The sequence below is a fragment of the Bombus terrestris genome, chromosome 1 (assembly GCF_910591885.1).
Source record: "Bombus terrestris chromosome 1, iyBomTerr1.2, whole genome shotgun sequence".
In the NCBI taxonomy this organism is placed as follows: Eukaryota; Metazoa; Arthropoda; class Insecta; order Hymenoptera; family Apidae; genus Bombus; species Bombus terrestris.
In genome coordinates this window covers 1,724,837-1,747,392 of record NC_063269.1, presented here as the reverse complement: position 1 = coordinate 1,747,392, position 22,556 = coordinate 1,724,837, and the positions used below count along the sequence as shown (strand labels likewise).

The 22,556-nt window shown below is 36.3% G+C and overlaps 3 protein-coding genes across 5 annotated transcripts; 1 reads left to right on the top strand and 2 right to left on the bottom strand.

Annotated features, from left to right (window-relative positions):
- Positions 1-130: 130 nt before the first annotated feature.
- Positions 131-6,440, top strand: LOC100651150 (rab3 GTPase-activating protein non-catalytic subunit). 3 transcript variants are annotated; one of them, XM_020865593.2, is made up of 19 exons: positions 131-594; positions 663-770; positions 904-985; positions 1,084-1,210; positions 1,319-1,520; positions 1,598-1,925; positions 2,128-2,571; positions 2,794-3,029; positions 3,128-3,493; positions 3,562-3,762; positions 3,843-4,224; positions 4,284-4,378; positions 4,454-4,705; positions 4,788-4,961; positions 5,042-5,223; positions 5,302-5,523; positions 5,604-5,894; positions 5,973-6,125; positions 6,213-6,440. In XM_020865593.2, exons 1-19 carry the CDS (start codon positions 510-512, stop codon positions 6,363-6,365), a joined length of 4,083 nt encoding a protein of 1,360 aa, XP_020721252.2. In that variant the 5' UTR covers positions 131-509; the 3' UTR covers positions 6,366-6,440. The 3 variants fall into 3 exon arrangements, with proteins under 3 accessions (XP_020721252.2, XP_012175751.2, XP_012175758.2); XM_012320361.3 differs by having other exon boundaries at positions 132-594; positions 2,650-3,029; XM_012320368.3 differs by lacking the exon at positions 131-594 and having other exon boundaries at positions 1,074-1,210; positions 2,650-3,029.
- Positions 6,428-11,765, bottom strand: LOC100651394 (acylphosphatase-2). Its single transcript, XM_003393123.4, has 3 exons — positions 11,109-11,765; positions 10,414-10,540; positions 6,428-7,043 (listed from the first exon to the last, which is right to left on the bottom strand). The coding sequence occupies exons 1-3, from the start codon at positions 11,179-11,181 to the stop codon at positions 6,929-6,931; spliced, it is 315 nt and encodes a 104-aa protein (XP_003393171.1). The 5' UTR covers positions 11,182-11,765; the 3' UTR covers positions 6,428-6,928.
- Positions 11,766-11,896: 131 nt separating this feature from the next.
- On the bottom strand, positions 11,897-22,484 carry LOC100651029. Its single transcript, XM_003393120.4, has 4 exons — positions 20,984-22,484; positions 17,690-17,842; positions 13,981-14,331; positions 11,897-13,745 (listed from the first exon to the last, which is right to left on the bottom strand). Exons 1-4 carry the CDS (start codon positions 21,572-21,574, stop codon positions 13,581-13,583), a joined length of 1,260 nt encoding a protein of 419 aa, XP_003393168.2. The 5' UTR covers positions 21,575-22,484; the 3' UTR covers positions 11,897-13,580.
- Positions 22,485-22,556: the final 72 nt, after the last annotated feature.

The following is a 22,556-nucleotide window of genomic DNA, read 5'->3' as shown; positions in this document are numbered from 1 at the left end:
GCGGAGAAACGAACATTTTCATTGGTCCCAACGATCTGTTTTGTCCAATCAGAAAAACTCTAGCGACTGTTTCTAAACGTCACAAATTACGTCACGTGATGTCATGCAACACGTGTTCTCCATTTTGACTTAAAATTTGGTATGAATAACGTTTCATATGAATGGTTAATGCGCATCTACATTTTGCTTCTTAGCTAAAGTTGACTAAATCCATGTTGACGTTTATGTATTTTCAATTTTTTGATATTCATAACACATTATTAATGCAATAAGAACGGTGACATTTTATTGAATGTTTATTTACCACGAAATGTGAAATCTTAGATGAAGAATCTCTGCGATTACTATCCTATTCGCAAGCATATGACAGTTTGTGGTTTATTGTCTTATTGTGAAGTGTCTCTATCAAAATTTCAATATTCTAATCACCTGAATAGAATTTGTAATATTAGTGAGTGATCAAAGTTTGAAATTATTCAAAACAGGCATATTAATGTAATTGATTAGATATGTCTTGTCAAATAAAGGGAATTGCAAATCTAACCAATACGAGTAATATTAAAGAATTACTTTTTGGAGATTCTACTAGAAGACGTGAGTTACTGTATTCTTTTGTTTTGTCTCCTAAAGGAATAGTAAATGTCAGTGTCAACATTTTTCAGATGACATTCCACAAGATGAATTACCACTGCAAGACTGTTTTATATCATTATCATCAACTGGAGATGTTCTTGCTATGGCAAATAATACAAAGATGATTATATTAATTTGTATGTTTCATATTATTGAATTTTAAATAGCATATTTCTACTATGTAATATATACATAACTTGTTTAAAAATGACAATATATTGAACATAGAATATTTAATTATTTATAATTAATACAATAATTTCATATTAGCAAGGTGGGATTCATTAGAACCAGATGAAGCAAAAAATAAATTTCATATGATATGGTATGGTGAAGTTGCAAAAAAAGATGAGTAAGTCTTTGTTATAATAATGTTATGTTAATTTTTATATCTTTTTACTATGATAAATTTCTTTGAAAATATGTCCATATATTGGAAGTGTTTTTTAGTGAATGGATAACATCTGTAATCTGTTTACCATTATTGTCATTGGGAAAAGCTAGCAGCGGCACTAATCCAGATTGGACATGTATTATAGTTGGTTTCAATACTGGTTTTATCAAGTTTTACACAGAAGTAAGTCAAGTTTAACTATGTGTGTGATAAACATTCAGAAAATGTAATCCTTACATTTAAACTAAATTATAATAGAGATGAATATAAAATTGTTTATTTTTTATTTAGACAGGTGCATTATTATTTGGAGAACAATTGCATAATGAACCAGTTGTGGGATTAAAATGTCAATCTTTTCGTTCACCTAAACATGTAGGTGATATTGGTTTGGCTGAAGAAGTTCATGTGACATATAATAGTGTTGTGTGTGTCTTGCAAGGTTTTCCCTTGTTTTCCACATTAAGAGCATGTAGAAATTATTTAGCTAGAGGTATAGAAATCAAAATTATGTTATTATTCTATTGAAATTTAATATTTATAATATGTTTTTTTTTTTTTTACTTAAAGTTCAAGCAAACTGTGATGACCTACCACCTATTACAAATTTATCATATAAGAAATGGGGTTATAAAAGCCAAGATATTGTAAATGATTCAGAAGTAATTGGTACTACTTCTGTAAATAGCTTTGATCATCTAATGACAGCTTCAATTTGTGGCGGATATAACGCATCTTATAGATCTAGTGCACCACAGCATAATTTAGTTCTTGTAACTGGTAAACGTCCATTTGTTGGTTTTCATTATGCCTTAGAAGGTGGTTCAGCTCCAGTTTTATCAGATGTTGCAATAGCAATGGCCAGCAAATTAGCAAATGCTATTGGAACTGCTGTTCCGTAAGTGTTGCATAATAAATTCATGTTATGCATTTATTGTCAAAAGGATATATCATCTGCAAGAAGAGATATAGTTAAACTACATTACTTGAATGTCACATACAATGTTTTAATAATTGAAATTTTAATTGTTAACCATGTCATTATAGATAGAGAGAGTTTTGCAATTATATATCATTTCTTTGCTATTCTTTCTGTTTAGTTGGCTTCCTCTTAATTGGGGAAATTCAAAACATCAGGCATCGCTCGAAGCATCAAAAACTAGTACTCATGAACCAGTTGAACCAATGACTTGTAGGTTTGGCTTAAGTGATGTTATGAGAGAGGGTTATTCGATAATATCCAGTCCAAATAAAGCACTGTCAGTAATATTAGATGCAATGGGCAGAGTATTATTAATAGATAACAGATATTGCATAGCTACAAGAATGTGGAAAGGTTATAGAGATGCACAATGTGGTTGGATTGAAGTGGAGGAAGAAAAACATTCTGGAATGCACAAAACATTTACTAAGTTTAAACAGACTCCGCAATTGCGTTCTGCTTTCTTTTTAGTTATTTATGCTCCGAAAAAAGGTGTAATAGACATATGGAGTACTCAACAAGGTCCTAAAATTACTACATTTACTGCTAGTAAACATGGACGGTGAGTAACTCTCTTTTTTAGACATTTCTATTGGCAACTGATGTAAAATTATTGGTTTAAGTGAGTGTTATTGTATAGATTACTTTATATCAATTATGGTCTTCTTGGTGTAAATGATAATGTACATCTATCAAAAAATAAACCACAATATTCGTGTGTATTTATGGATCCACTTGGAGGTTTGAAGGAAATTACAGTACCATTTCATTTTGCTCTTAATAGTAAAAATGGGAAGAGAGCACGTGATATACATATACTTAAAAAATTGAAAACATTTTTACGAGAAGAAGATTTTGAACATGAGAAATTAATATCAGAAATTGAGAGTGTGTGTTCAGATTTGAAGAGTAATGAAATAAAAGTACAAACATTGGAAATGTTAATGTCAAATAAAAATATTATTCCTGATGCTTTACTCGCAGCTACAAATTGTTTTATCAAAAAACTAGATGAATATGGTATGTACATATTTATTATTAATACATAGTTCTATACAAGGTTTTACTCCACCAAACTGTTATTTGAAATAATAAACACAATAAGTTTTATATTACAGAAAAAGAAGAAATGGAACCTACAACAAAAACACTTTATTTATTAACAACACAGTTGCAACAAGTAATTAACTTTTATAAGCATATTAAATCTCAGTTTGATACACCAGAGTATAATGTTTCTATAGATGATAATAATACAAGTTTACCTTTGACTTTGTTAACTACTGAGAAAGAAATGCACAGAATTTTTGAATTGTTTAATAAAGTAAATAGTTACACGTATTCAGATTCTAGCACAGAATGTAGAGTAAAATTTAAAGAGGATGGAAGAATATTTTTAGATTTTTTATCTTGTTTCGAGTTTGGAACATCAGGATTTATAGATATTAAAAAAGACATAAAACCAGAAAAAGAACATCAGATTTGTAAGTATTTTAGTATATAATTTTAGGAATATATATTTTATTATTAATAATTGGGCTTTTTTTTTTAGCTCAATTAATGTATAAAGGCTGTGTATATTCGTATGATAGAATTGAGACATGGAAAGAAGTTGCTAAGAGTAGTAACATTCAACCATTTGTTTTCATGAAATTTGCTTTAATATACTGGCTCAATAAGAAACGGGACGTGTCTTTAAAACTAGAACTAAAACAATTTACGCAGCTCTTAAATGCTATTTGCTCAATAGCCAGTAAGTTTCGAGAACATATATCGTTAATAAATCTAAATTGTTGTTGTCATAAAATAAACCTTATTTCTATACCTATGTAGGTGTTAAAGAGATATGTGCAGAATATAATGAAATATCTTTATGGTGGAAAAAGGTTCGTAATATTCTTTTGGATTCAACAAATCCATTTAATGCACTTACTGCTGCTTTGATGTGCAGAGCTGTTGCAATGTCTGTAGAAAAGTATAGAGAAAAGTGCAATAACAAAACTGAGGATAATAATGTTCAAGGAGAAAAAGGTATCAAAAATGAGAATAATGTGAAAGAGATAAAGCAGGATCAAGATTCTGTGAACAATTTAAAATCAGACGATGAAGCGTATAACTTGACAAATGAATGGGAAGATATTACTAAAGATACTTGTCAATTTACGTTGCTTATTGGAAATCTTGAGGATATTGCAATTTTAGATGCTATTGTAAGGTAATTAGTAATGAAATTTGTCTTTAAGTATCACAATGTTTATAAGATTTTAATTTCAGCCAAGAACCTCCATCAGATACTACAACGCAATTTTTTGCACTACCATTTGTAAAATTTGATATATCTTTAGGATCTGTTCTCTCAAAAGGGAAAGGTATTGTACCGTTATAGTTACATGTTAATAATACTGTCAAAGAACGTATTTTTTATCTTGTATCGTTATAATTAGGTTCTGTATCGGAGATAGTTGCAAAATGGATTACTTCTACGGGTATTGACCCTTCTCAATTAGTTGATACAACAGATACGGAATTCGATCACACACGTCCAACAAATGATTCTTTAGAAGTACTGAATTCTTCAGACGAAATTTGTAACGTCGACGATGTTTCACAATCTAATGTAGAAAAGCCTCTTTCAGAATCTCTTGATACAGAAAGTGAAGAGAAAGATAGTACAAATGCTAATATATGTATTTTAGGTAAAGAAAAATAGCGTCTTTACATTAACATTTTTTAATGGTCTTTTAGATTGTATTATGCATTTTTCTTTTTGATTTTCAGAAAGAATTAAATTATTAAAAGGTCACTTTCCATATAGTTTGACAACTAGTGTTCTGCTAGCTAATATCTGTTGGGAATTTGCTATGTCGTGGAATAAAGATATTTCGCAATTGAAGTCGCTCGAAGCTGCATTATGTGTTTTACGACAAATACCAATGAAACGTATGAGGCATGGTGAGAGAGGATTCTGGAAATTATTCGTTTTATATATTATACGTTTTTGTTATTTTGCAAATAAATTACTTCTTTGTTAGGTGTTTGTTGTTTATTATGGTCAGTTCATATAAAAAAACGAATGGAAGCAGTTGCAAAATTAATTAATAAGCTTGGAAAATTGCCAAAAGAGAGATTATGTATGCAGGAAATTGGTTTATCTGATGCTCAAGCAGTTATATTTCTACAAGATTGCGTCACATTTTTAGAAATATTCATCGATGTAAGTTTTTGATAGATCAATGCTTTGTATAATATAAAGTTAATTAAAGCGATATAAATATATTTTATGTCATACTAGTCTGAAATGCTTGAAGTAGGACAGAATATTGTAATTAAATCAGAAGAACTATGGGAAGTATGCACTTCCGGCCCACAACCCTTTGCTGCATTAGCTATTTCTCAAGCACCCGCTTGGTACGATCTAATCATGTTACATCTACAATTAGCTAACGTCTTACATATGATAGCGCATTTTAATTTGAAAGTTCTAAAACCATTAAATAATTTGTTTGATTCTGTGGTGAGTAAATCAAAAGTATTGTTTATGAAATTTACATCTATATTTATAATTTTTATGCACGCTGAATTCTACATATATAGGTACATCCATACTTCTTCCAATCAATGGCAGACAAAGTAATGCTAACATGGTACAGAGACGATAAAAGAGATAATTTAAGAACCACATTTTTATGCCGAATAATTAATGCATCAATGGATTTTATCCATCAAGAAACAATAGATGGTAAAATGAGTAGTTCGATGCAAGCTATTCAATGGATGAATAAATGTCAAACATTAGCATCTATTTGGAAAATAAGTAACGATGAACTAAGGATACATCAAGTTTGTCAATTATATGTGATTGGTTTTGATCGACTAGCAGAGGAAGTAAGTATAAGCAGAATTACAATTTAATATGTTCAATAACATACTACAGAATAGGAAACATTTGTCATTTTGAGATAGGTTGTTACAGCTGTAAACGATGTTGAGAAATTAGCAGAAGATCTTTTGCCGATTGCTGGAAGAAGAATGATGGCATATCTTTCAAAATCACCTGATCTTTTAGAGGAAGTTTCTCGTATAAGTCCAGCTCTTACTAAATACTTGGAAAGTCTTGTAAGTTTTACATATCATAAAATTTATTTCGAACATTTTATTCTTAATAAATTTTAATATTAGTACAAATGAGATTACTATTTTTAGGATGTGCCGGACGTAATTTACACGAATTGTTCGAACGATGACACTATTGAATTGATACGACGGGTCTCAAGACATTTACCCGAAACACACTCTAATTATCATCTTGCGCAATTAATGTTAGATGCGGTGTTTATTTACGAGGGAACGACATGATACTCAGATATTTAAGTAAATTAATTTGTTGTAGGGAATGAGCATAATAAATTTATCTGTGCTTTCTGTTTTTAATCCGTTGTATTGAATTTGATGTTTTAAGTAAATATAAAATATATTTGACATGTATCATTAACATCCCATTACATCAGAGGTGCTTGAAAACATTGAGATATAACACAGAGATATTTGATTACAACGAACTGTGACATAAATATGCATGTATGTTTATATGTCACATATGATGAATTAAAGAACAAATATTCTATAACTCTATGTATTTTTATTTCATTTGTTTTTCGTTAAAAATAACTGGATATTTAATCATTTCGAATGATACATCTTACAATTATTAAAATATCTTGTAATTTACATACACTAATGTTGCGTAGCTTTTAATCTATGAACAATTTCAATACTTTGAACTATATGTTTTCATAAAGAATCGTTTAATTATTTTTAATTGTTTAAAATATACCGGTGCTTGTTACCTTTGGTGCTTTAAAGTACATTTTGTCGATTTAACTTCCAAAGAAACGTGACATTGAAAAGAAACAGTTTAATTAAAAACGTATTGCAAATCCCTTGTATTGTAGCCTACTAATGCCTTCCCAATTTGTAAATTCACAGCGATCAATCTGACTACCTGGACTTCCAACATTCGTTAGCCATTGTGACCTGAAATAAGAAAACTGATTATAGTAGGAAAACGGGTTATCATGTATTTACATAATTTGTGATACAGTCAGAAACTATTGTTTAAATTATTAATGAGGAGATTTACGTAATTTCTTCTCTTAACATTTATAATCTGGCAATTCTGGCTGCAACTTATTTACAAACAGGTGACAGATATCCGATTGTATTTCCGCTTGACATTTTTCTTTTTGTTGCTATTATTAGTTTTATAATATGATTTTATCACTATGCAATTTGTTACGTCGCGTGAAAAGGTCCGCGCGACCAAAGACCAAGCACCAATAGAAAAACTCTTAATAAACCTAAGGTCCCATCATAAACCGAGTCTTATAAACCTGCAGGAACTTAATACGTTAATCCTGCAATTGGTCTTAGTCAATGGGTATCGCGGATCCTTGTTCTCATTTTTCATAATGAAAAGTATGAACAACGAATCAGCTTCCTTCGGTCAAAAATCGCCCCCATACCGAGCTTTCCTCCGTAAGTATATAAGAGCGGAAGGACAGTTATGTAGGGGTTCCATTCAAGATATTCTAACATTCATAATCAAGGAGTTCTAACACTCACAACCAAGGCAGACCAAAATCAAGGCAGTTCTCATACTCGCAAGCAGCGGCGTTACTAACTTGTGTGATTGTACTAACTTGTTGGAAATACATAATTTATAACACTGTTAATCACAGAGTTATACCACCCATCTCAACCACCCCTATTATCTTAACGGAAATCAGGGGATCGATCTATTCATGGTGTCGATTCTTAGAATCGTAACGGGAATTTACGATTCCCGTTGACGCGCTTCCCCACGATTCGTCGAAAGTTCACAATTCTTCTCGTCAAAGGAGAAGAGAGAATGAGTCTCGCTCTACTATTTTCGAAATAAAAGTTAATGTAAAAATTAAATTTTTTAATTAGAAACGTTGAATTGGATTAAATTTATGACAGCTGAATTTAACTTCTATATTTATCGTACAGAGTATTTACGAAATATTAGTGTACGCAAGTTTACATTATTCATTAATAAAGCCTTAATATCATGCGTTCTCTACACGCGTTGAAATCACCGCGGTGTTCATTTCCGCGTCTCTTTCATAGAACGTTGAATTTGCAAAATTTCATCAAGCTATTTTAAGTCGACAAAATAGCAGAGCAAATTTCTTGTAAATGACGCGTGTCAAATTAACGATCGCGTAAAATTGATTAATAAATTAATCGTCAAATAAGAGCGAATTAAATGTGCAAATTGTATACGCAACTATGTTCGATAGTGACGAGTATAGTTTCGCACACTTCGCAATTATAATTAGCGGCTAATCAGACCGAGTTCAGATATTTTAAGCGGCTCTATCGAAGTAGGATCTTTAAAGTCGATCAGCTGTCTCGCGACAACAACAGTGACGAGCCATTGGCGCACTGACTATCCGATTTATCATCGATATTCTGAATTCAGCATTTCGCTTGTGAAACATTTACGATGATTACACAGTGAGAAAGATTTATACGAATTCTTGAACTTATCCTTAAGCTAAACAAAAGATTGTTTCATTAAAAAAAAAAAAAAAAAACAGCTTTATGTTTTTATTGTCGATTAAAATACCAGCGCACAACGATGTCAATTCAGTGAGATTTTACTGTTCGAATCAATTTTCTTTTCCTTCTTGGCAAAAGAATTTTCCTATTATATAAATAACATCTGCGACATGCAAAGATAACGACAAACGAAGAAACAACGTATTTGAAACGAAGTTCCTGGACGAATTCCTTCTGGGGAGAAGCCAGCAATCAATGTTTCGTCCTCGACCGAGCTATTTTCTTTGACTTCAGGTTCACGAGCAGCGGAAATTCGACCGCGAAATCAGTCTCATGACATGTCTCTTAAAGTATATAAGCGTTTAATGTCTACGTTCAAGTTTATATTTATTCGTACGACAACAGCAATGTTGCTCGCCCAAGAGAAATAATTGATCTTTCTAGTATCTTCTAGTTTCTTCTCTCTCTACGCAATTGGCAAAATATATGGATCAGTAGGTCTGGCTCACTTCTCTAAATAACGATTACATCCTTCTCATCTTATTCTTTCTCTGGCGTTCCTTACGAAGAATTCGTTGCTCTTCTTTTATATCCTTATTAAGATGAACGATATCACCGATGATATAATTTCTCGTCATCGTTGGTCTAATTTGTAAGTGAATTGCAAGTATCATTCAGTTATGATTGTTTCGGTGAAATCAACAGAATCAAACGATTAATACGTCCAATTTTGAGTGTTCTGAGAGAACATACTTCAGATCTGAGTCAGCACGTACTTTTACGGTATGTGCGTGATATCGTATTGAACGTGGGACGTCAATTAAAAATCCCAAAAGTTTGATTAAATAGCTTGCGGAATAATTCGTGTATCTCTGCCGCGTGTTTTCCACCTAACGAAAATGTATTATTTGCCGAAGAATCGTACGCGATAGAAGCGGTCGGTTGACAATAGTCGGAAACCAGAGCGATTCGGCGATAACTCGCGAAGGAAAGAGACAACGACGCGGTCCGCGCTATTATTTCATTAGATCGTTATTAAAGTCAGGCCCAACTACCTAATGACCGTTACTCGGCAATTTGCGGCTAAGGTCACGCGATTTTACGGGAGCACTGAATTCGCCAGCTTACGTTAGCGCGCGTGTGTCATCAATTCGCGGAACGAAGCAGAAGATCGGAAGGTGAAAGGAAGAAAAAGACGAAAGAAAGGGAGATCAAGAGTTCGTATTCTTCTACGCCTGATGCACAAAACGTTCTACGGAAGGAAGTTTAATTCAGACACTCGCGACTTTCTTTTCACGTTTACGACGTTTTTCCACATAATTTCATTCTTTCGAAAATTTAAACTTTAAACTAGGGATTTAAATCGAGTGGGATTTGAATCGAATCGAATTGATGTTATAATGAAGCTTTTGCATAACATTCGATTATCATTATTCATTCGTAACTTCAACCGTTTAAACAAAAATATAACGTTAAATGTGGGTAACGTTAGGAAAGATTACATATTGCGATCATTATTTCGAATAACGAGCATATCTGGGTTAATTCGAGGAATTTATTCAGTTGTTCGAACGAACCAAGGAACAAACGAAAGGAACGAAGCTCGGTTTTCCCTTCTTTCTACTTGTTTTCTTTCTTCGCTGCGCTCAGAAAGCTAAGAGGGGGAATATGTTCTCTGCAAATTTGCCTTATTTTATCTCTCTTTCTTGGTAATCAGAGAAACAGATAAATTCGAGCAAAAATGAACTTTCACATTGTTTACCGATCGGCGCCACCGACGGTTTGTGCAAAAGCTTGGTGACAAGGAATCGCAACTCACATCTGATCGATGAGCGCACGTGGTCCCTGCATTTTCCCAAGTATCGTGCCGGACTTGGTGTTCTTCACCCAGCCGCAAATCCCCAGTTGCTGACATATGTCCCTCACGTACTTTGGGAAATAGACACCTGGCGAAAATTATGCACAGTTAAAATTATGTAACACGATGCGAAAGAATGGAAATACAAAAAACAGATTCCATTATTTTTAGCTCTATTATACTGTCGTCCCACTAATGTTCCTCATTTGCCGATGTCTCATCGACAATTATTCAATTCAAAGCGAATTAGGCAGTGACAAGTCAAATTTTACAAGAATCTAGATATAACCTTGAACTTCCTTAAGAATATTAACAGCAAAGTAATGAACCAAATTATCATCATTTGAAGCAACAGAAATCTTTCGGATTCGTTTGTTAATCGTCTCATTGAACTGAAGAATACGAAGAAAATTCACAAATTTTCTCTCCTCTCCATATTAATTATCCATTGTTACAGCGTCTGCTATCTTACAATTGACATATCACTGCGTCCAACGCACATTTCTTTCGACCTTGACGTTCTATTCGTCGCAAGCCGTGGTCCCCGTAATCGTAGTGAAACAACGCGAGAAATATCCGACGAAAGCTCGGTTTTAAATGAAACAACATTAACCGAATACTCGTTGATCTCCTGGCCAATAAAACTACACTCTTACCCTGCACCTTGCCAAAGACCTCGAATTCAACGGAAAGTAGAGGTTCATTGCAGAGAGGGTCGTCCGCTGCCATTTTACCAGGCAAAGGGGAAAAGTCGGGTCACCTTAGCTCCACTTCTTCGATTTGTGAAAATTCGAAACGTTCCCGGTACGCGATCAGCATACAGAACACGCTCGTTGCTTGGCGAAGATTTCTTTTCGTTCTCTCTGACGGGCACTCTCTTCACCTTTCGCTGTGATACGACCTACCGACTGATTCTGATCATTGCACCACGGCGTCGCGACGCCTCAAATAGACTCCCCACCATGTCGAGTAGAATCCAATTGCGATCGATCGAAAATCGATCAACCACGACCACTAATCATTGTTAGTAATCACCGATGTGTATCGTCCTTCGACCGTCCACATCTTTTCTCGGGGACCCTTTTCTATATTTTTAATCGCCCTTCGCGTATTTTCTTTTTTAGTCACTCATTCATAGTCGTACGCATAGTCTTCTTGGCAGATCGGCTCACGATTTGCTGGCGTTGTGATTCAATTTGAAAACGATGGAAAGAGGTGGAATCGTTCTATCAACATTTTCGTTACGACGAGTGTATCATTATTTACCGTTACTTATTAATAAAAATTTGTATTTCTCTCTGTATATGTGGTGCCGCAATTAATTATATAGTATAGGAAAAGTAAGCTGTAGTAAGTAAAAGTGTCTTCGGTTTAAAGGATACCATAACGGATGGGTTAAAGCCTGTTATAATAACGATATAAATAATATAAAGCTGAAGGTTCGTAAGCTTAATTCTTTCTTTTTTATTTCAACGAATGTGGTAAAAGTCGCGTATACGAGCGTATAAATATATGTGTGTATATCGTTGCTCCTGTCATATGAAACAGCCTGCAGAATCTTGCGATGGCAATATGCGTGTTTAGAGAACGATGTTCGAGCGTTCGAGCGATAATTAACATTTTGATTCGTTGGCTTTTTTAATCGACCGCGATCGATTCCGGTTTTCTGCGGGACGTCGGACTTCCGGTGCAACGGCTGGCACATTGTTCATTGTGAAAATATTAAATGTAGGCCAGGAGGGCAGCCGCTTATCGTCGAACTAGCCACTTCCCATCGATGTGCCAGCCGCCCATTGTCCCGTCATTATTCCAGTTAATTAATTATTAGTACGCCATGACGTCGTAATTGATGTACAAGAGCAAAATCTGCGGGGTGTACAGGATGCGGGGGAGAAGGTTATAACCCATTTATAATGATCGTATCCAGTCTATTACCATTGTCATCATCAAGGTCTCATCTAACGCTAGGATCACAAGCGTACGCTCTTCATAATCATTAGCGTTCGGACAAAGGTTAAATTCGATAATGCTCGATCGAACGGAGCATCGACGATGAGAGTGGCGACTAACGATGACTAGAAATCCTATGGAATCGACGCTGACGAACACTTTTCATCTTGTGATATTCTCTCGTTATTTATTTCAGATAATCACGAGTCCTTATTAACTAATCGTTTCACGTGAAATAAATCGGTTGAGTAAATTAATCGGGTCACGGATAGTTGAAACATTCGCCGATCAAACACGTTCGTTTAATCGTCCATCGATCTTTCATATTTCACTGTGTCATATCGATTTCACAATTACATTATCACGAAAAAACGCACGATGATTCGATCTCTGAACCAGCGTTCCAATCAAAGCGCACGGATTCGTCTGAATTTTGAATGAATCGTCGAGTAGTAATCGCCATGTACATGTTTCCATACCGTGTGTATACACGTACCTTCTAACGACACGCCTGTGTGTACGCTGTCGTGAACAAAGCAAGTTCAGTTTCGTCTCGTCGACGTCTCCGGATGCATTCGCACAGATCCGCACTCGAAGCATGCACCAAGTCAGAATTATATACATTCGGTTTCTTGTACTTATACATTCACCTAGCCACTCACACACACGCATACACATGCATGCACACAGTCCCTTATATACATATAATCGTCACTCTTTCACAGTCATTCGCTGAATTCATCGTGCGAACTTGCCCGATTCCGTTCTCTTTTCTTCCATATCGATTTACCTATTCGATTAACTTAAATCGGTGTTCTAAGCATCTATCTGCGTGTCTACCTATGTTTATCTGTCGATCTATACGGCTATTTCACTATTCGTTGCGTTTATTCCATCGTCTACCTGTCTACTCGTTGATGCTTTACAAACTTCTCGACGACTTCAATACGAAGCCCGTGTATTCTGTTTGTGTTGGAAAAGTTTCCGTGACCCTGAACTTATCACTTAATACGATCACTGGCCGAGAGCACAAAATAGTATAAACCGATTCCTCTTAAAGTATGTTCCTTCCATAGCAGGTTTTTCTTTCTGTGTTTTGATATTGCACGAGGATCGGCGAGAGTATCAGAAAGGGAATTCAGTCGAATTCTTGGAGTCTTGTTTCCTCGGTGTTTATATTAGACGAGAGATTCAGGATTCGTTGGTAGGATAGTCGTGGCGGTGCTGTTCGATAGAAGCGCTCCATTTTCCGTGTCTTTGGTATTTCCATCTGGTCGAGGCCGAAAGTCCTTCGAGGCAACCAGCAGGTTTCGTCGTCTCGCTTCCTTCTTCTCGCGTTCGACCTGCAAGCAAACGATCATTGTTCGTTTAGACCGATGTATTGAAATCTATATCGCTATATATCTCAAGTGAATAATGACCTTTGATCATAAGTAAGCCAAAATGAAAAATAGTCGATCATTAATGCATTAGGAATGTAAATTACATTCAGGCGATATGTAATTTGCAATCTTTTTCTTTAATAAAATTAAAGTCTAAATAAAATCAAAACTAATCAGACTACATCTATGGGCTAACCTTGAAGAATAATCGAAGATAGTGGCAAGGAAATACGACGCATTTGCCGTCGTCCTCCTCGGCGTCGATGTAAACGCCGCGAACGAGGATGGAATTGCTGCAGTTGAGAAGTACGAGGAATACGAAGCACCCAACGTGGGTGATCCAACAGGACAATTCTCGGTTATCCGGGACCAGCCACAGATCCAATACGTTCCAGATGCCACGCCAAACATTCACCGTGCCCAGGAAGCTGAGCAGCAGGAAACCATCGGCCGCTATTAAACGGGCCCAGCCTTGAAGACGAGCACACGCGTACCGCATCAATGGTTGCAAGGAAAACGTCACCGTCACTATCATGTATCCGATGGCCTGCAATTGCACCCGACAATTGTTCAAATATATAATAAACAGAGAGAACCATTGGCAGTTGCAAATTATTCATTTTAGGTGTCCCGATTTACCAATTTGATAATAATATCCTTGATCAAAGTGACTCAGAATTATTTTAGATGAAACAATTGCCGAATGTTGTCTTTTATATTTCCAGCTGCTCCATTTGTATTACTTTTTTTTTATTTCATTGTTACATCTTTGAAACCCATTCTTATGCCTTTTCTTCCCTTTGTGAATATTTTTTAGTATTCGATTCGATTTCTCTTCTCTTTGGCATGTTTCTTATTTCTTATTTCTTGAAATTCTATATATAAAAATATAATAAGTACAGCGAGAAGCGAATGAAAGAAGATTTATGTTACTCGTAAGTCGATATTCTTATACATGATTAGGTTGATCTTCCTCTCTTTCTTATATCAATCTTTTTATAAGGAAAAATTACAATTCGTCTTTTGACAAATCCTACAGTCGATTTCGTTCCGTTTGTCTGATGCACTCGATCGACTTTGCCGAGAAAAGAGCCCGTCAATGACGTTTTCGTTCTCGTTGATCAGAGTTTTCAGCGAATCAACCGACGACAAATAGTTGGCCGCTGTTTCACGGTTTCGAAGCGGCATTACGAGCGAGTAAATGCGTGAATTGGATGACCCTCGCGCAATCATCGACCCTCTTGAGGATTTACATTATCGCCATCATCGTGCAAATCGTATCTGGTAGATTTCTCGTAAGGATTTCAAACACGATTCGAGAATTTCACATTATTCGAAAAATTCTGCCAAATCTTTCAAACGGACTTCATCCACTCAAACTTTCATCCGACAATATTTGGAAGGTTCATTGAATCAGTTATCAAACTGATATCGAGCATCGTCGAGTAAATACCATCGTGATATTATCAATGATCGCGCATAAGTGTTTTTTAAAATAACAATAAGCTACTCTTATCTTTGCATTTTAAACCGATGCGTTAACCTTCGATAAGCGTAACAAGACGGTTTATTTTCCTATTCAGATTTGTTTCTCAAACTTCCTAAGAAACAGTTGCATCGGGAGAATAGTCGTATGAAACGAACGTCGATCGATCAACGAATATTTACGTTACGAGGGCATTTTCACATTGTCCGGTTGAAAATAAATTTTTGCCGATTACCCGCCGGTATAATGCTCGTTTTCTATGCCACCGGGCTCTTTTATTATTTTGTTTTTATTATATAATTTTATTGCCACTCGACTACACACGTAATCGACACGACGGTGTAGAACAAGAGCGTGATACTGGCTGGTGATCAGCCAACATTCATTTTCAACCGGACGATGAAAATCGGACGGCGAAAACCGGACATTGTGAAAATACCCTAATGCTGATTTCGTACCGCAGATATTGATCTACTTTAAAAATCGATCATTCATCCAGTAGCAGCATTGATAAAGAAGAAGACTGGCGCCGTGAAATTTATTTATTTTTTCACATGAATCTGGAATTATCGAAATCGATAAATTAAAAGCCAAAGTATTGCAATTCGATTTTATTTGCTCCAAGTTATCCTACATCGTCGATCTTTCTCTCGATAACTCGAATTCATGCCTTCATCAATGCTATACTATACATTGAACTGGTACAATTACCTGATTTCTAGACAAATCTTATCGTTCGCATCGGCCAGACGTATGTCGCGTCAGATTTCTTTCGAACACGCCGCGATCGCGTTTTTTATTCTCCGCCAATCAACCAGCGGGGAAAAAGTCGCAACAGTCGAATGTTATTGTTGTCGCCAGGATACATGGCGCCAATTGAATATCATTTTGCAACCGAATAATTCCACGGGTTGTGAGCTTGTGCTCACAATGTCGAAATATTTATGTGCGCTCATCTGTGTTTGCCAACGTTGTAGAAAGAATTTCACGATCGTCCGTGTAGAAGAACAACGAAACTTAAACGACGAGTGATCGATGAACGATATGGCACGCGACACGATTGCGCAAAATCAAAGAATAAGACTATGGCTACAGTGGATGCACGTTTTGACTGTTGTCCTGCGGGAGTTTCTTACAGAATTGAACTATTATGAATGAAATTTTACGGGTCACAAATTAGTAATATCGATCGATTCTTTTCTATTTGATTCTTTTATATCATTAAATTTAGCTAACTACTTTGTTTAACGTAAAATTATAGAATTACGACTGAGGAATCTATAAACCACAACTTGTCACCTATCAATCTACTGATATTATTAGCTAGTAAACTATTGTAGAAGAGGATTCAGAGTAATCAAACATACAGATTTTTATAAATATACACATTCCGATCTTCAGATGTTTCTTTCATCAGAACACGCATCCACCTACTAGAGATACTACGAGGGTGCGCTCAGACTATCGTTACATATTGTTAATATTTATCGATATACCATATTTTCGTTGAGAATCTTGAAATATTGATAATATTGTTGATCGTCTGAAGACACCCTGAGAGAACCATTTCAATGGAGAATTTCGATAGGAATTTCGAACAGAACGGTTTAATCGCATCGAGTATAGGTCTCCGGTTGGAGATCAACGATCGTCATTATTGAAAAATTAAACAAATCCTCTCGTTGACCGCGTTCTCTCCGCAACGTATTCAGACAAGTAAATGCAGTCCGTAATAAAGTGTCTTTGCGAACACATACATACGTGAACAGTTTTGTCATGTGCCCTCGCAATCATACAATTGGCGAATATTCAATTATACAATCGGACCAACGGCGTGCCGCTCACTGCGCTCTGCGTAGGTGGCACGTTTCAAAATGTCGTTCAACACGTGATTGCTAATGACACCCGATGACACGCGTTCGTTCGATAGGACACTGCTTTATCGAATGTTTGTACGCACACCGCATTTTCACGGATTCGCGCGATCTGAGGTGAATAGACTATCGTAACGTGGACAATCTTCAGGATGAGATCGAGTTTTCTTCGCTTTCTTTTCAAATCTTTATTAACCAGCCAAGTCAATTGGTGTTTTGTCTTAAATAATCACACTGAGATTTGTAAACATTAAGAGCTTTTTCACTTTCGTCAATTTAAGAAAAAGCGATTGACTTTTTCAATTATTCTTCGACGATGATTATCGTCGCTAAGAAATTATTGTTCATAATAAAAATGCTACGTTTCTATCGTTGAAAAATTTCTTAAGTTCTAAGAACATATGAAAATATCGTTGTTTATGCGTATGTGCAACGTGCAAAATTTGTTTGCTTCTTGACATAAAAATTCGAGAACCATAACAGAGTTAAGATCACTTATTGTTTATTAAAATAAAAAAGAGAGAAGAAGCAATAATAATACTCACGAGAGACCCGATCGCAGAATATTCTCGATCTTTGGGAAAAAGATAGAGGTCGAAAAGTATCCAGACACCTCTCCAAACGAACACAACCAACGTACCAACCACTCCAACGCTGAAGGCACAATCCAATAAGTACAACGACCAGTCTCTCGTGTTCTGCAATCAGACAACATAAATAATAGATAAACATCATTTGCAGGTGAGAAATCGGGAAATGTTTGAAGAGAGCGGGAACTATGATAAACAACGCGTAGCTATTGCTAATCGCGTATCGCTTACGTCAAAGATTATTTATGACAAAAATAGAGTTCGTTGTTTATCCTACAAAATAAATATATAAGATTTTTGCGAAAGTGCTATATTTAGAATTGAGTATCTTTTTTTAGCAATAAACAAAGTAATATGTAAAACCGATCAACTTCATCTTTTGAAAATCTCATAATTTTACTACTACGACATATGATTACGAGATGTCTGATTTTTCAAAAACAAATTCATATAGTCGTACTTCCAACGGAGTCATTTGTTTTAGGAAGTCTCAATTCTGAGAGGGAAAATTATAACAATTCGGAGAAGTTTGTGGAAAAATTACCTAATTACCTTGAGACGTATCGTCAGTCTCGAGAGGGTTGCGATTCCATTTCCAGGCGAACGAAATTTATTTCGTGAAAGCTTATTATTATTCTATTCCTGATGTTTCTAGACTTTCCCGCCTATTTCCTTTAATCTTCCAAAATTATTCTAACTTTGTACCAGTCATCGTAAGATGAACTAGAAACATCGTTCGTACATGATGATTTCTTCACGCGGATCGCTAACTCACGCTTCCCTAAATTCACTGATTCATTGAACATTAAATTGCTGGCACGTCGAAAAGGGATGGGGATATTGCTATGACATTGCAGTATTACCAGAAGTGAAAATTGTGGAAGGAGACGTTTAAAACAATATAAACCGAAGCATCAAAAACGATATCTACCCAAATAATATCTGATAAAGGTGTAAAACATGTCTATCTGAAAACGTCCAGCTTGATTTCTTAACGCGATGCACATTTTAACTAAACCGTTCTTTACTCGAACACTCTGCAATCTATCGTTCGAGCCACGGTTCACTTTTGAGAAAGAGAATCATTTCGATAAATCAAAGGTACAAGAATTTTCCGGTCGACGAACCATTTGTGAGGTAAACTTTCATCGGAGTGTATTATCACCCGTCGACTTTTCGCGACACCCTTCTGTCCTCGATTTTTAAGTGACGGAGAGGACTCAACTGAGCGATAATTAATTCAAGATCATCCCGCTGCGTCTCTTCTTCGTTATCATCTTCGATAAATCATTTCTAGACATCGGTAAAATAAAACAACGATCGATCAAAAGTCAAATCTAAGAAGAACCGTCTAACTAAAAAGAACTATCAGAATGTTTCAAAATTCCTCCCAAATCTTTAGAATATATATATACGTAATATGCAACATAAAATATCGCTTAAAAATTCCAAGTTATAAAACCAGTTGTGTTCTATTCTCATTCTTTCATTCTCCATTCATCATTCGGCAAACTTTAGATAAATATTTCTTTAGAAAAATTTAGATAAAGAAACACTCGTGTCAGAGATATGAAATATAGACAGAAGCGTGTAATTCGTGTATCTTACCGTTCGATTCTCCATTCGAGTTTCGTTCGATCGAAGGAGAAAGGTTAAAACATCGAAAATTGCGGTTGCAGGCCGTGCTCGTGCGTGTGCAAACTGCACGGACGCGATGCCGTTCGAGTATTGGGAGAGTCAGCCGGAAACTGTGCTTATACCTTGCACATCGCATCGATGCCGTGCATCGCACGGCTCCAGCTTCACCGATGCGTCAAAACACGCTGTCTAGACCTCTTACGTTTCCTACTTAACATTTAGCCCCCTTTCGTTTTCAATGAAAAGCATCGGTGTTCGTGATCATTTTTGCCGAAACGAGTCGATTATTTGACGATTTTTGCGATCTTTTTAATTCGTTTATAAGACCGTAAGACACAACCGACTTAAGATTCAACCGATCAATATCTGCAGGATTGAGAATCGTAGTAGTGTAAGACAATCCATTGCTATTTTCCATAAAATAGTATTCCGCGTTTATCATTCTAAGAGATTCATTGTGTCGAAGCAGAGAAAAAAGTTATGACCAAACCAGCGATTTTTATACATTTATAGGTAACTTGAAAGTGCGAAAATATTCAGAATGAACATAATATGCAAGAATGTAATGTTCAAAGTTTAATATTCGTTATAATGTTTAGCGAGTAAGACAATGGTCTATATTTTAAATTATATTCTTAAAAATTTAGTTACATTGCTATGATTTTCAAGCTGATCATAAAGAAAGACCATGTGTATGATGGCGTTTTATAATATGTACGTTAATCTCGATAGAAATATATGTTTGATAGCGTCGCTTTGAATATTCATATTTTCACAAGATACGAATGGTTCACGAGATTTCGTAGCCTTGCGGGTAATTTCATTCAGTCGCGTTACTTGTCACCTATAATAATATCGGTGAAACAGAATGGTAGAATATGAAGATAATCGAAACAAAGCAAGAAGGGTATATACCGTTCTCGTAGCAAGAATAGAAAATTTTCTGCAATCTCGCTCTTAGAAATTGAACGCTTTGAAAATTCGAGAATTCGGAAACACACATAGGTTCTTGTTTGGATCCTTGTCATAATTGATAGCGGTTTAAATTATCATTTCCATCACTTGTTCATGCAAAAAGAATTAAAGGAAGCAATCGATACGTGGAAAACGAAAAAAGAATAGTCAGAAAGAATAATTTGTTTGCCTCGTAATTTACGATAATTACTCTGTATCGCTTATTACATAAAGCATTGAAAGATAACGATTAGACTGCGGATCTTTTTGCACTTATAAGAAATTTGAAGATGCAAAATTGCACAGAGTGCACATAGTACGGAAAAATAAATGAAATATCCAAAGTATACTGTTTTTTATAATGCTTGGAAGGTTAAACAATTTTCTTCCAGGGTTTTACCTTCTTAATTGTATTCTCAGAAATATAAATTTGCATAGAAGTCCGTAGTCTACTAATAATCGAGGAAGATATCGCTACACGGAATACAAAATCGAGTTTGTCTTTCGTGAGACGATATTTCATCAAAGTTCTATTCTAAAAGCTTCCTACAAACTTGATTCGATCTTGAATAATAATTATAAGCGATCTATCGGACTCTTCCTCTTTCAGCTTCACGTTTCTACGTTTTTACGGTGTACGAACGATCAGTTACTTACGTTCACGCGAAACATGGTTTGCACTTCGAAGTATCCGGGACACGAGTCCAAGCAAAGGGAGAACGGTGGCGCGGAAATGTTCCTGATGGCACGCATGATCGCCAATGCTAGAAGGCTAACGACGGTGGTGGCGAAAACGGTGCTCGCTGTGTGTTCCGTGTACAGGTCGAGGGCCTGCCAGGCGCCACGCCATGCATTTACGCAGCAAAAGCCGAATACGGCCGTGTAAAGTCTGGATCCGACGTAATACGACAATCTGTGTTTGTCCGGGTGTAAAAGCTCGTTCAGGACATTCTGAGAAACGTTGAACGCGAACAACCCTATGAAACCGATCACAAACGAGGTCAAACTGCTGAGAACCGAATCCTCCGGATAGACGTAGACGTCGCTCAAGCCCCAGGTACCTCTCCAGTAACCAACCACCGCCGGGGCGGCCACAGTAGCCGAGAACACAGTGTCCAAAATAGTGAGTATCGTGTAATGAAAACGACTCGATGACCGACCGCTTAGCCCGTTCGTCATACCGGTGCCACCGCGTAACTCGACCATTCTCATCCAATCCTGATCGAGCCTAGTCGCACCGCTCATCATGCATGATTCGAGGCTGTGATGGTACGCTCTCTTTGGTGGTGCACGCCTTCGGGTCGAGCTTTCGAAGAATTCCACCGAGAGCCTCTCATTATTCGACGAGAAAAGCTGTTCTTTGGTCTTCCAATTGAGCCTCGTTCAATCACGATCGTTGTCAAGTTCAATTCAAAACGGCGGCGACTACTTCCCGCGACGAGTCTCCAGACGGTGCTCAACGATCTTAAACGAACTCAGACAAACAATCACGTCTTCGACGTTGACGATTCCTTACCGACCGATGTTTAGGTTTAATCTCACTGTTGATCCTTCGTCTCGGGTCGAGTCGAGTATCTTAGCCATAACTCCACATTATTGCTTCTAACTACGCGAGTATTCGAGGTTAGTCGAGATTCTGTTGGACGATTTCCGGCTTGACGATCAAGCTTTGCAGCGGATCTTCTTAAAGTAATACTGTCTCTGGATCGCAGTGATCATCCTATCGAAGAAGCTTCGTTTGTTGCTTGCACGAAATTCTTTAGGGAACGATTTTCTCGAACAGTATATACAAAGTCGAAATAGATGTCGTAGTTTTCTCTCGACATTTTCAGACTTCCAGAAACTTTGACATCGCACAGAAACGCATTTGGTCTATTCCAGGGTCGATGCCTATCGTAACTAATAAAAAAGAAACGATAATTTTGGCAATATTCTCGATTCTTCACAATCTCGTTCGCGTAAAACGTCTCGCTTGCGTCTCCAAGCTTTCGTGTTATCGTTCACTTTCTCGAGGATCGCAATCGCAAGAGCGTAATACTTCGCCGTGGATGATGCACGGATGCACACGGGGCGAGATACGTGAGACCGTCAACCGACAGGTCGGGCTGCGGGTGAGTACTGACATCTGTTCAGTCACCGCTATCTTTTATCAAGTGCTAAGCACAGACCAACACTATCGCATTATCATGAACAGCTTCGTCACACGGGCCATGGCATAGAGAATAGTACG

Bases quoted from the DNA above. Each gene is read 5' to 3' on its own strand.
- LOC100651150 (XM_012320361.3), top strand. From the start codon at position 510: ATGTCTTGTCAAATAAAGGGAATTGCAAATCTAACCAATACGAGTAAT. The intron at 1,521-1,597 runs GTATAGAAATCA...TTTTACTTAAAG, and splicing joins TAGAAATTATTTAGCTAGAG to TTCAAGCAAACTGTGATGAC. The intron at 4,379-4,453 runs GTATTGTACCGT...CGTTATAATTAG, and splicing joins TGTTCTCTCAAAAGGGAAAG to GTTCTGTATCGGAGATAGTT.
- LOC100651394 (XM_003393123.4), bottom strand. From the start codon at position 11,181: ATGGCAGCGGACGACCCTCTCTGCAATGAACCTCTACTTTCCGTTGAA. The intron at 10,541-11,108 runs GTAAGAGTGTAG...AATTTTCGCCAG, and splicing joins GGTCTTTGGCAAGGTGCAGG to GTGTCTATTTCCCAAAGTAC. The intron at 7,044-10,413 runs GTGAGTTGCGAT...TTCTTATTTCAG, and splicing joins CGTGCGCTCATCGATCAGAT to GTCACAATGGCTAACGAATG.
- LOC100651029 (XM_003393120.4), bottom strand. From the start codon at position 21,574: ATGATGAGCGGTGCGACTAGGCTCGATCAGGATTGGATGAGAATGGTC. The intron at 17,843-20,983 runs GTAAGTAACTGA...GTCTGATTGCAG, and splicing joins AAACCATGTTTCGCGTGAAC to AACACGAGAGACTGGTCGTT. The intron at 14,332-17,689 runs GTGAGTATTATT...GTGCAATTGCAG, and splicing joins ATTCTGCGATCGGGTCTCTC to GCCATCGGATACATGATAGT.